Raw genomic sequence first — 14,469 nt, forward strand, 5'->3', positions numbered from 1 at the left:
CTAAAGATAGCTTCAATAATATTCTTTCAGATCTATCTCATATACTCAGTAAGCCACAAAGTCTAGAAGAACTTGATGTAATAACAGAAAATATAAATACAGTCTCCTCTAGTACTCCTGTGTTGCCCCTGTTTGATTAAAGAAAATTAAAGAAAAAAGCCCCATACCATGGTACAATGATCACACTCATGCTCTCAAGAGAGCAGCTTGGAAAATGGGGCGCAAGTGGAAGAATACAAAACTAGAGGTATTTTGTGGTGCATGGAAGGACAGTATCTGTAGCTACAGACAGGCACTAAAAGCTGCCAGGTCAGCATATTTTAGCAAAGTCATAGAAAATAACCATACTGTTTATTCAGTATTGTGGCAAAATTTGTTAGGAATAAAGCCTCGACTGAAGCAGATATTCTGTCGCAGCACAATAGTAATGACTTCAATAATTTCTTTACTGATACATTTAAATAATCAGAAACAAAATTGGAATCATGAAATCATCTGTCACAGTACCTCAGAAAACAGTAGCAAGCAACTTCAATCCTTTGCTGTCATAGGTCATGAAGAGCTAACAAAACTTATTGAAACATCAAAAGCTAGATGTATGTTATATCCAATACCAACTAAGCTCTTAAAAGAGGTATTCCCAGTAATCTCAGAACCTCTTCTTAATATTAACTCCTCGCTATCCTTTCAACATATCCCAAGATACTTTAAAATGACAGTTATCAAATCGCTTAAGAAGCCACATCTTGATCTTAGAGAATATTATTAACTTCTCGCTATCCTTACGACATATTCCAAGATACTTTAAAATGACAGTTATCAAATCACTTATTAAGAAGCCACAGCTTGATTTTAGAGAATTAGATTGATTTCAAATCTCCTATTTATGTTAAAAATACTAGAAAAGATAGTTTCTCCTTTCTACAGAGAAAAAGTATATATGAACAATTTTAGTCAGGATTTAGGCCCACCACAGTACAGAGACTGCAGTAATCCGTTACAAATAACTTGCTCTTATCATCTGATTGTGGCTGCATTTATCTTCTTGTGCTTTAGATCTTTAGATCTAAGTAATATTGGCATTATATTCATGCTGTTTAGCACCCACAGTGAGTCTGGTTTCTCCAAAGGTTTTTTTCCTCCAGTTTTGTGTTCCTTGCTACAGTCGCCTTCAACTTGCTCAATGGTGTTATTAATACAATGATTATTTAATTATTTATTTTTATACAGAATTTACAATCGTATTTAATCAAACTACACATTGATGACTCTAAGATTTAATAGATATTACAGTTTAATTTTCTGTTAATGCATGATTTTCTGTAAAGCTGGTTTGAAACGATGTGTGTTGTGAAAAGCGCTATACAATTAAAAATGACTTGAAAAGTTAAAGGAATATTCCGGGTTCAAGACAAATTAAGCTCAATTGACACCCTAAGGATTTTTTAAGGATCTCTATTTTGCATTTTATTAAATTATTAATCAAATGAGTAACATTTCCAGTCAGACATCAGACAATCTTCAATCCATACCAACAATCAGATGGAAAGATTCTCACCTGTTTTGAGTTGCAGGTGGATGCTGAGGCTGGGCAGCCAGGGGGCCACTGGACTGGGGACGGCCAATACCACAGGCAAATACTCTCTGATGTCATCCAATAGCTTGTCAAACCCATAGGACGTTAAGGTGTCCATCACAACAGATGCTATAATCACGGTCTTCCCTCTTGTGACGTAATACCCCACGGTCACATTAGAAGGGGTGCAGATATCTCTTTCCAACTAGAGAGATTACAGTTGTAGGACATGTAACATTTAATTAATGTAGTAAATTACAAAAACACAAACAAATTATTCATTCTAATCCAAAAAAAAAAAAAAAAGAGTTCTCAGAGGAGCATTGTTTTAAGTCCTCTGAAGGTTAGCCATTTGTCAAATTTTGTTTTTAAGCTCAGTTCAGGGTGAAACAAACAGTTGACATACAAAAAATAGGAACCTTGGGAAAAGTGCTTACTGAAATTGTAATAACTTCCTCCTAGTGGCCAAAGCTGGAAGTGTTGTGAGTTGTATTTTTACTATAGGGCTGTCAATCGATAAAAAAGATTTTATGGAATGAATTACATGGTATGCCGATTAATTAATCGGATTAAATCACAATTAATCACATACATAAATATTTGCTTAGAATGCCCCTCAAATAACAATAATTCAATATATAATGATTAAATAATCATAAATAGTTATATTTAAATTATTAATATATATTGTAAAGGTATTCAATGGAAAGGAGGAGGCGAGAACCGGCTTTTCAATATAAATAATAGTTTTAATGATAAACTTAAAAGACGACACAAACACACACATGACGGACATGTCCGTAAACGATCTCTCTCTCCCGCACAATCCCCTGCAGTCGACCTTTAACCCTCACGGAGGCATAATTAGCCTAATACGGGACCGGGTGTGTAGGATTACGACCCGGCCCCGCCCTCCACCCTGCCACATATATATATATATATATATAAAATACAAAGATTATTATACAGATAAATAAAATGCATTCAATTATTTTGTAAAACTTTAAACAAGACAATACAAAAAAAAAGTGGCTTCAAAAAAGAATGCAATAAATTGTCTATTTCCATTAATTGGTCTACAGTCCATAATCCATTTTGTCCGAGATTTATTATAAGGGTTTTGTGGCAGACAAGCCTCTCGTTCATTGGGAAAGGAGGAAGCAGGAACTGGATTAACAATCAAAAAGACTTTAATTCAACATAAAACACTGAACTGAAACATAACAAAAGCACACAAAAAACACTGCTGGGTGCGTCTCTCTCTCTCTCTCTCTCTCTCTCTCTGGCATCCCTGGCTCCTCCTTTTTGTATCTCTCTCCAGCTGATTGGGCAACTCCTCCATGTCAGATGGAGGTTCATAGTAGTAGGGGGAAAGGTGACCACAGTTCAAATAATGCAAAAATGTCTGATTGGGCAACTCCTCCATATCAGACGGATGCTTTTGGACCATCTCAGTTGTGCTGCGTCATAAACTTACAGTCAAAATGAATGCGCATTTTATTAACTCTAACCCCTAACCCAACCCTAAACCTAACCATCAATGGAGTAAAAATGTCCTTTCAGGGTGAAAATGCAACCTATGAATCACCCCCACCATTGTTTATGTGAATGCGATTACTTCCTTATTTCCATGGGACCAGAATTGAGTCTTGGAGGTTAATAGTAGTAGGGGGAAAGGTGACCGCAGTTAAAATAATGCAAAAATGTCTGATGGGGGATGGCACTTAAACACAAATTACAAATACAAAAACTGTGTCTGTTTTTTATCAGTACAAATAATTGTTATAATAAATGTAGACATTTAAAAAAACGTGGTGCATTCTGCATTTAGAATATAGCTTAATGGTTTTAAAAGTACAGTGAAAGGGTCTCACTGAAAAATAATTTTTGGCAATCAGATTATATCATAAATCGCTAACAGTCTCAAATTTCCGGAAGTAAAAATCATCAAAAGTCATTTTAGAGCGAAAATGCAACATCCAAATCACACTCACCATCAATAGCGAACAGCAAACCCCTATTTTCCTCAAATCAAAATGTTGGGTGTGACTAAAGTACACTCAAGGATGGTGTAAACAAGTCTATTTACTTTGTTGCCATTTTTATATGCCTCTCTGAATTCGTATATGTTTTCATTACTGATTCCTGAGCTGAAATGTTATCAAACTGCTATATTTGCTCAAACGCTCTTACCGACTTTGTTTATAGTTAAGCACTTGAGGCACACTTTAATAAAAATCCCACACTAATAAATGTCATCATATTGAGCCAAGCTGGTTGACAACCCCTCTCTTTGCTTACACTTATCCACACATGCCGTGTGATCAACTCCAGGCCTGTAATGATACAGAAGCTCTGATCTGATGGACAGCTGAGCAGGAGGAGAACAGCACACACAGAGAGAGAAACAGACAGATAAACAGAAATCGCTCTAAAAAAGACAGTTGTGTAAATAGGCACCACCAATTGTGACCATATATTAATCTAAAGGCTGACTAATTACTCAGACAAGTGACTACATTTTGTATTTTTACCTCATACTCTATTTATTATCTGTACTTAGGGCAGTCCTGGGTAGATTATTTCATAATTGAAATCCGGTACTGATTACAAATTACATGACTAAAATTGCAATCAGTAATGTAATCTTTTGGAATACATTTTTTAGGTGATCTACTTTGATTATTTTTGGATTACCTCTGACTTAATTTAATCTAAATACAAGTACTTGATTTTTGTAATCTGATTATGTAATATATAGTACATGTAATCCTTTACTACCCAGCAATGTTTCAGGGGTCCCCCACTTTTGAGCAGTGCATTTCCATGCCTTTTCCATATTTGTTTGCGATCATAATTATTGTATTTTTATAGTATTATGGAGATTACACTGGCAAAAAGCCATTTCTACACATAACACAACACAAACAACTAAATATATTTGTATTCACAACAAAAGTTTCCATTAATTTTTCAAGATTTAACTAATTTCCAAATTATTATAATTTGTATATTTCCTGATATAGTAGCAAGTAAAAGTGTGTGAACCCTTTATAATTAGCTGGTTTTCTGCATTAATTGCTAAAAAAATGTGATCTCATCTACATTAAAGTCACGAGTATAGACAAAGCACAATGTGCCCAAGCTAACAACACACAAACAATTATAATATTTCATGTTTTCATTGAACACATCCCATTAAACTTTAACAGTGCTATGGAAAATGTAGTCAATACTAGGCTAAAGACGACAAAAAATGCGAAATTAGAGTCAGCAGCTGGCAAACCTGGCATCCAATTAATGAAACAAGATTGGAGGTGTGGGTTAGTGCTACTTTGACTTATAAAAAGCACTCAAAAATTGTAAGTTTGCTAGCCAAGATGGCTCAAAAGGCACACCACAGAATGCTCAATGAGGTCAAAATGAACCCTAGAGTGACAGCTAAAGATTTGAAGGAACCATCGGAACTGGTAAACATCTCTGTTCATGAGTCTACTATATAGAAAACATTAAAACAGCCATCGTGTCCATGGCAGTGCCAAAAGTTTGGCAAAGACCACCTTGACACTCCACAACTCTACTGGGAAAATGTTTTGTGGACTGATGAACTAAGGTTTAATTGTTTGGGAAGAACATGCAGCACTACATATGACGTAAAAAGGGCACTGCATACCAACATGAAAACATCATCCTAACCGTGGAGGGAGCATCATGATTTGGGGCTGCTTTGCTGCTTCGGGGCCTGGACCGCTTGCCATCATTGAGAGAAAAATGTATTCCCAAGTTTATCAATATGTCCTACAGGATAATGTCAGGGTTGCTGTGTGCCAGCTGGAGCTCAGTAGAAGCATGCAGTGAGTAATGCAGCAGTACAATGACACTAAACATTGAAGGAAATCCACTACAGAATGGCTTCCAAAAAAGAAAATCCACCTGTTGGAGTGGCCTAGTCATTGCTAAGACCTTAACCCAATAGGGATGCTGTGGAATGTCCTCAAGAGAGCCGTTCACATCAGACATCCCAAGAATATGGCTGAGCTGAAGCAGTTCTGTAAGGAAGAATGGTCCAAAATTCCTTCTGAACATTGTGCAGGTCTAATGTGCAGCTACCAGAAATGCTTGGTTGAGATAATTGCTGCCAAAGGAGGGTCGGCCAGTTATTAAATCCTAGGGTTTACTTACTTTTTCCACAGCACTGTGAAAGTTTAATGCGATGTGTTCAAGAAAGACAAAGAATATAATTGTTTGTGTGTTGTTAACTGAAGCACATTGTGCTTTGTCTATATGTGCATTGTGCTTTGTGACTTTGATGAAGATGAGATCAAATGTTATGACCAATTAATGCAGAAAACCAGCTAATCAAAAAAGGTTCACATACTTATTCTTGCCACTGTATTTCCATGAACAAAAGAACTGTATGGACTATTATGGTACTTTAAGTACTGCATATGCTTTTGCAATATGGTAACTGATGACGATCATGCCAATAAATCTTTGTTCACTCTGACCCTCAGTTTTGTGCATAATAGAAACAGACCTTTTCTATTCAAATGGTAATGACAACCTTTTTACTTTCAAATTACAATTAAATAGCTCATTTATCTTCTTTTGTCTTTATAGTCGACAGAGCTCCCATCAATGCATTGTCTCTGATGTTGTTACACTGATATTGATTTCATATTTGCAGCATATGAGGCTCCAGGCAACATCGCAGTGCTATTTATGGACAAGCTGTTCTGATAGACAGGCCAGTGAATGCTCTTTAGGCTTCAAAGTGTTTCATAAGATGACTTGTTCTAAATGCTTGGAAATTAATAATGGAAAAAATTCTACACTATCCTACCAATGAGCTGCATCCTAAACATATACAGGAAACACTTCCCACACAATCGCCCACTACATTGTCCTTTGAAAAACTACAATTCCCACGATGCATTTGTAATAAGAGCTCTATTCCCAGTGGACAGTGTTCAAAGCACTGTGCTTATCACTTTGCTACAAAAGAGGTTAATGTATTTAAGCAGCAGAGCTAAAAAAGGAAAAAAGGTGTTCTCTGTGATTGAAGACATTTTTGCTGCGTTTACAATGATTATTTTCCATTCCTCATTCCGTGTTATATTTCAAGTGGAACGAGACGAGGGCTATGAAATACACACCTCCATTACCATTGCAGCAGAATCTAGTATGTATTAGGGGTGTAACGTTTCTTGGTAAAAACTGAACCATACGGTTCCCCAACAACGGTTCGGTAAGCATTTGCTTCACGGTTCATCTCTAGTTTAATAACGCATCTGGACCATACAGGTTGGCGAAGAAAATAAAGTGCCAAATAGACATGTGCAGTTGTAACCTCCGCTTTTACTTAACTTTTACTTAACAGACACTGTTTGCAGACGTTGATAGACGGGAGTGCCATATACGGGTAATACATCGCTATTTGATTAGCTAGTTACCCTGATATTACCCGAGGATATATAATGCGCGGTGTGCACAGAGCCACAGATGAGCCCGAAACTGAACACAGACACAATCCCTTCCGTCTTTAAGAAGGGCACTCTGTGCTAGTTCGGACAGACATGAAACAAGAACTAAAGAGCCTGTGGTGTTCATAGCCAAAGTTATGTTGCCCTTACTCCCTTGATGAAGATATGGGATTTCCACATATGATTAAAATACTCGAGTCGTGTTACGACATCCATTCTCGTATTTATTACGTTTATTTCTTCTATAGTGATGTACAGATTCTGAACGTTGAATATACGTTGAGTTGAGTTTGAAATGCACTTTATGTTGATGCATTTAGCGTAATAATGCAGGTATTAACTTAAAATGTTTAGTTAAGGACCCTTACGAAAATAACCATGGTTTTACTATAGTAATACTGTAGTAACCATGACTGAAATAACAAAGTCTGTTGTCACCATGATATCTTGGCAGAAATCATAGTTTTGATAGAATTAACCATGGTTTCATGTAGTAATACTGTAGTAGCCATATAGTAACCATGGTTTTACTATAGTAATATTGTAGTAGCCAAAACTGAAGTAATAATGACTGCTGTCACCATTGTTTTCTTGGCAAAAATCATAGTTTTGATACAATTAACCATTTTGTTTTTACTGTAGATTCCATATAGTAACCTTGACTTTACTATAGTATTGTAACCATGACAGTAACCATGTTAAATATGTGGTTACTATGATTTTACTACAAATACAATGTTTAAACTATGGTTACTGTAGTATAACCTTGGTGATTTGTAGTGAGGTCTAAACTCTTGAAGTGTTTTTTACCAAATAGAATATTTTTTACTTTGGATTTTGTTGTAATATTTTTTTTCCCTGAACATAACAAATACCGAACCATACCGAAACCGTGACCCTAAAACTGATACAAACCAAATACAAATCGGACCGTGAGAAATTTGAACAGTTACACCCCTAGTATGTATACTGCGTGCCAAGTATGCAAGTTTTCTTTATGCATATGGATTACCTACTGCAAAAATTTGCAGAATACTGTATCCCACAACATAATGTGCTCATTTTGACCTGCCAAACATACTGTTTTTATTGCCAAAATAAAATGGTTCATTTGACACCACTCGCCAAATTAAACATGCAACATAATGAGGGGATGTGATAAACATAGTGAGGACTTGTGATAATGTAGCATAATGCATATTGTTTCACATACCATTTAAAAAAAATTGTATAAAGTGTCTACTTCCCCGGATGCAGTAAATAAGGTAGCATGCTATTCCAAACATAGTCAAAGTGTTTTTATTAATATGCATGTCAAAACATTGCGGTTCATTACACAAAAAAACGCTAACCTGAACACGGATGCTGCTGTTGTTGAACGCTCTCTGCAGGGCCTGGGTGAAACCTTTAGACAGGTTCTGTCTCATTCCAGTTTCTAGCCGATTCCGTCGCATCTGGATGGACAATACTGTTGACAGAAGGATAAAACAAATGAAAATCCTGATTTTCTAAGCTTCTCAAAGCAGTCCAGCACCCAAGGGAGAAGGCCGTGTCTGTAAACATGTCTGTTTATAGCGCACATATGTTGGTTTCACTGCAGTGCATATGATGTCATTGTAGGATTACAAAGAGCTCAAAATATATGCATTAGTACCTTGTTTATTTCATTCTGTTTTATTCAAATCAGCTGATCATAATTCAAATGTTCAAAATGGCTTTATTTAATTTTAATGCATGCTTAAATGTTTAATCTTTATTTCCTAGTTAAAATGTTAACTTTTTTGTAATTACAATTTAATTATATTTTGACACTGAATATTATAAGCTATTTAACTTATTAAGAATTTTTAACAAAACAGTGATAAATACTAAAAAGAAGCCCATAATAAAAAACTAAGTTTAAGGGTTTACCTTTACTAAAAAAACTACTACTTAAAACAGAAGCCCTCCCACGTGACATCATATCCTGCTTCAAAAATATTACGTGCTCAAAGGCTAGTGTGACCAGCCCTTAAAGGGAAAGTTCACCCAAAAATTTTAATTCTCCCATCGTTTACTCACATTCATGCCATCACAAATGAAGATTTTTAGAATAATATCTCAGCTCTGCTGGTCCTTACTATGCAAGTGAATGGTGACCAGACCTTTAAAGCTCCAAAAATCACATAAAGGTTGTATAAAAGTAATCCATAATACTCCAGAGGTTAAATCCATTTCTTCAGAAGCATATAAGTGTGGGTGAGAAACAGTTTAATATTTAAGTCCTTTTTTTTACTACAAATCTCCACATTCACTTTCACATTCTTAAAATTGAAAGCGGAGATTTATAGTAAACAAGTACTTAAATATTAATCCGTTTCTGATCATAAATATTGATCCAAGTCTTATGGATTACTTTATGTGGCCTTTATGTGATTATGTAATTTTTAGCAGCGTCAAAGGTCTGGTCACCATTCACTTGTATTGTATAAACCTTCAGAGCTGAAATATTCTTCTAAAAATCTTTGTTTATGCACAGCAGAAGAAAGACAGTCATACTTATCTGGGATGGCATAAAGGTGAATAAATGATGAGAGAATTTTCATTTTTGGGTGAACTATCCTTTAAAAGAATGGGCATGTATGAACAACAAAACACTGATATCTTTCAAAAATCAGCTCTTTACAAAAGCTTTTAAATAAAAAGACAAAGTCGTAGGATATGTTTTTCTCCACACTAGATGTGGAAATGCATAAGCTATTTACACTACACTTCGTGCCCAATTCACTCTTAAGTGAACTCTTACCTGGAAATTCGTATGGCGAGAAGTTGTGCGACCAATATAAGACTGAAATGTCACACTGAACTCTTGGCTCAATACAAATAATACATATTTCAAAGCTGCATGTTTTTATTGTTGCTGGAAATTGTATATTTTAACATTCTGAAAATAAAATGATTTATTATTTGTGATTTATTAAAAGCAAAATCCCTCAAGTATGACATCATATCCTGTCCAGTGCAGTTTCTTTTAAAGTAATTTTGCATGGGCAAAGCCTAGTAAGACCACAGCTTAATTGGTGTAATATTGTGAATATTAACACAGTCGAAGTAGTCCAGCTAACTATTTTGCAAATAACAGTCCCCAAAGCAACGCATTTAGTAAACTAAGGCCTCACCTGTTTTCAGCCATAACCGTTCGGTCACATTGCAGGTCAAAGTACTATCAGTGGGTGGGGTGCTCAGTTCAGTTGTGGTGCTTCCAGAGGTAGATACAGAAGTGGTTTGAGGCGGAGTTGTTGTTGTGGTTGTTGCTAAAGTAGTTGTTGGTGTTTCTGTGGTTGTTGGTGCTACTTTTGTGGTGGTGATAGTTGTTGTCGCTGTGGTTGTTGTGGTTGTAGTCGTTGGCGGATCCGTCTTGGTTGTTGTGGTTTCGGCGGCTGTTGTGGGCGGCAAGGTGGTCACAACCTCCTTTGCAACGGTGGCTATAGTAGGTGGAGTCACAGACATTGATGTCACAGTTAAGGGCATGACAGTTGTGGTGGTCACTGTGGTGAGTTGGAGACTGTCGCTGGTCACAGTGTGGGAGCTGTTGCGTGTCGAAGTGTCAGATGAAGTATTTTCAGCCCTTTCAGGGGATGTGGCATTAAACGGAAAAGTGGAAATGGAAACTGGACTTGTCACATTGTTAGTGATAGATGCGTCTATGTCTGCAAGAGTCGTGAAAGGGGAACCTGGGGCCGTGGGGAGATCAGGGTTCCTGGGGAATTCACCAAGTGTTTCGTCTGAAAGAAGAGAAGATTTGAGTGAGGGCACAGCGGGAGTAGAGAGTTAAAGCACACAAGGAGTTCACAGTGAGATTGAAGCCATACATGAATGCTTGCTGATGGTGAAGAATGGGACATGTGGGAGAAAAAGGTTGTGGCCCTTTGGAATTATTCAGAGGCAGGGCTTAAAGTCAACATGAAATTAAAATTGACACAATTTACTTTCTTAATGCTTCTGGTCTTATTGCATTACAATCAGTGCAAATCATTACAAAGAAATCTTTTTCTTCGTAATATTTCATTAAATTGTAATAACTCACAATGTATTAACTTGCTCAATCTCAAACAACTATCCTTTTCAGCTGACCTCACTAATGCAACATTCCAATCAACTCGGAAAGTTCGAATTTCAAACTTCCTACTTGGAAAAGTATGAAGTATGTATTAACTCAAAATGTAACAACTTTCTCCATCTCTGAAACAACTTTCCTTTTTCGGCTGACATCACAAAATCTGCATTCCATTCAACTTGAAAAGTCGAAATTTCAAACTTCCGACTTGGAAAAGTACAGTAGGAAGTATGTAATAACTCAAAATGTAATAACTTGCTCCATCTCTGAAACAACTTTTATTTTCAGCTGACATTACTAATACTCAGTCCATTCAAATTGAAAAGTCGGAATTTCAAATGTCCTACTTGGAAAAGTACAGTAGGATGTATGTAAAACATATACTCTTTTTTTTTTTTTTTTACTTTTTTTTTATTAGTTATATACTGCCAACATTGCATAGAATAATTTATCCTCTGCAATTCGGTCAAGTTTTCTTTCCTTATTTGTCATCTTCAGAGCATTGGGCAATGGAAGTAATACAGGTTTCTGAGGAACAAAAACTGGCGTTTCTCAATCTGTGGCCATTTTCAAACTGGGATTTCTCAACTATCCAATGAAAGTAGGGAATCTCAATGTAGTAGGCAAATCATGTAAAGCAGTTGAAAAACACCCATCCTGGTTTGAAAATGCCCACTGATTGGAAAAGGCCCATTTTTGTTCTGCAGAGACACAAGTCTTTAATGGAATGTTTACTGTATATGTTCGTAGACCCAAGGTTTTAAATATATATATTCCACATCTGACTTTAAACGCAATGCAGTATAAGGTCACATGGGCAGGGAAAGATATCAGTCTAACATTTTACGATCCAATAAAATCCTGATGGATAAAAACAAGTCCCTCCAAAACATTTTGTAAATATGTCACATATGCCAAATGATTGTGAATGCTGTTTCATGTTGACTTTAAAGAAATAATTGTAATGATGAGGAATATATGAAAATGGTAACAACAAACACGAAATGACCTTGGAAATGGTGATGATGATGAAGAAGAAATGGTGAGGAAGGGATCACGACAACATCAAGTCAGCAAAGTTCCTAAAAAGAATATGTCAACCCTTTAAATATGTCACTTCTTGATTTGTAAAGGCTTTTGTACACAACATTTATTCCACACAATATAACCTAGTGTTACCTGAGCTAGTGGTCAAAACACTGTTGATTTTGAGTGCCGGGAACACTGGCTTTGGCACTCTGGTGGCCAGATCCCCAGGGGACATTTGATTGGTGCTATTGTCACTGTTGCCAGGTGGGGAGGGCAGAGAATGCACCAGCGCCTCAGGCAGTGTCTCTGCAACCTGCAGGGTCTGCACTGAGGCAAACACAGGCTCTTCCCTTATGCTCTCTGCCCCTGCTGGTAAAGAGTGAAACTGCGAGGACAAATCTTCCTCTTCCATCCGTAATGAAAAGACTGTGGTGTTTGGGGCTCCAGTTGGATCCTTGGAAGGACTGGGGGTTTGTCCTGATGCTTCAAGCCTTCCTTCATCTGAAGGCCAAAAAGAGAGATTTCATAGTGCATATAATTTTTTCAAATTGTAATTTTTTCATTGTTAAAATACTTGCTCAAATCCCAGCTTAATATGAAGAGTCAACTAAGTAACCCATGCATAGATTATTCCCCCGAAATGTGAAACACTGCAGTGCTATCAAAACATTGCTCTGTTTGTTTGAACATCGCAATCAGCCTAACATAGCAACACTTGCTCAACCTATGATTTCAGTTGGAGGCAGGACTATCTGCTTGGCTGAACAGTGCCAGAGGGGGATAATGTTTGGGAAACATACTTGGAAAAAAATCATTTTGTTTGTATGAGCATCATGACCACCTCGACACTGCAATATTGGCTAAACCAATGGCATGAGTTTAGGGCGAGACTATTTTTTACACTTCACCTTCAAACAGGTTTTAGATTCGAAACACCTGACGGCATTAGAGACAGCTAAATTTGTATACATTAGCTTATGACACACACTGTTATTTACATCAGCATTAATGATATTACATTGTTCTAAATTGATCTCAAGATATTTGAGAGAAAAAAGGAAAAAAGACAAACGAGAGAGAGCTACCAGCAACCTTGCACATTTCTAATTTAGTCATCTGGATAAAGGATTTATGATTAATGTCCACAAGTCACTATATTGAATGACTCCGTCCATGTTATGTTCCCCAAGATAAAAATAAAGTAAAAGGTTGTAAAGGTCAATTAATCATGATATTAATCATTTCAGACTGGCTCGCCAACAGTCGCGGATGGCAGTCGAGAGAACAGTGACTGTGAATTTCTTAACGAAACTTTAAGCAAGCTAAATAATTCAAATCCATCCACTAAAGTAATGTTATTACAGTGTGATTTTAAGTTAAAATCTTTACATGGCTTTAAAGGGATAGATCATTATTAAAAGGAAAATTGCCATAATTTACTCAACCCCATGTTGTTCCAAACCCATATGACTTACTTTCTTTTGTGTAACACAAAAGGAAAATGTTCTTTTAATACTTTCATTCCATTAAATGAATGGTGATTAAGATTGTCATTCTCCTGGACACATCTCCTATTATGTTCCATCATGGAAGAAAGTAATGTGGGTTTGGAATAATATAAGGGTGAGCAAATGATGACATCATTTTTAAATTTTTTGTTGAATATCCCTTTAATCATGCATGCGCAGATTCTGTAATTGGTCATGTTGAATTCCTATCTTCCAACAGATAGCCACCTGCTCTGACAGTAAGAACATATGGGATTGTCCTTATTAACAAGCAGCAAGATTGAAGATGAGATCTCGTGTGAAGGGGCTCTGGGTGAATATTCAACCCAGTGTCCTAATGACTGCACTTCCTCTGTACAAGATGACAATGAGCATTGAAAGATCTGGACACTTAAGAATGCTCACTGCCAGGCTGAGAAGATTTACGTGCCCCTTAATGGTTTCAGAGACAGTCATGTGACTTGAGTCAGTGAGCTGAGCCAATCAAACTACTGCTAGGCAGAGCAGAATTAATTGATTTGAAGACACATCCTACATGCCAAGAAGGCTTTATCCATCACAGTCCTCAAGTGCATGGCCTGGTCTTAAATGGGTCCCATTGCCACTGAATAGTGTTCTATATATGGGAGCTTTCTAATCAGTGACGTCAAGTGCTTAAAATCAAGGACATTTTCTGGGATCAGTGCCTTGTCCTCTGTTAATGTAACTGGAGATCAGTGGGCTAGAAATACATGGACCTTCTCCATTATGAGGACAGGTGGTGCAGGGGGCTGATGG

General features: G+C 36.7%; 1 protein-coding gene across 1 annotated transcript in view; it reads right to left on the minus strand.

The window, feature by feature from the left end:
• The window catches only part of kiaa1549la (KIAA1549-like a), a 74,668-nt gene that overhangs the window by 32,209 nt on the left and 27,990 nt on the right, over window positions 1-14,469 (minus strand). Inside the window, 4 exon segments of the mRNA XM_052120234.1 lie at window positions 1,559-1,781; window positions 8,412-8,527; window positions 10,218-10,823; window positions 12,335-12,685. Coding sequence (XP_051976194.1) covers window positions 1,559-1,781; window positions 8,412-8,527; window positions 10,218-10,823; window positions 12,335-12,685 — 1,296 coding nt within the window.

This window comes from Xyrauchen texanus, chromosome 46, assembly GCF_025860055.1.
Source record: "Xyrauchen texanus isolate HMW12.3.18 chromosome 46, RBS_HiC_50CHRs, whole genome shotgun sequence".
NCBI lineage: Eukaryota > Metazoa > Chordata > Actinopteri > Cypriniformes > Catostomidae > Xyrauchen > Xyrauchen texanus.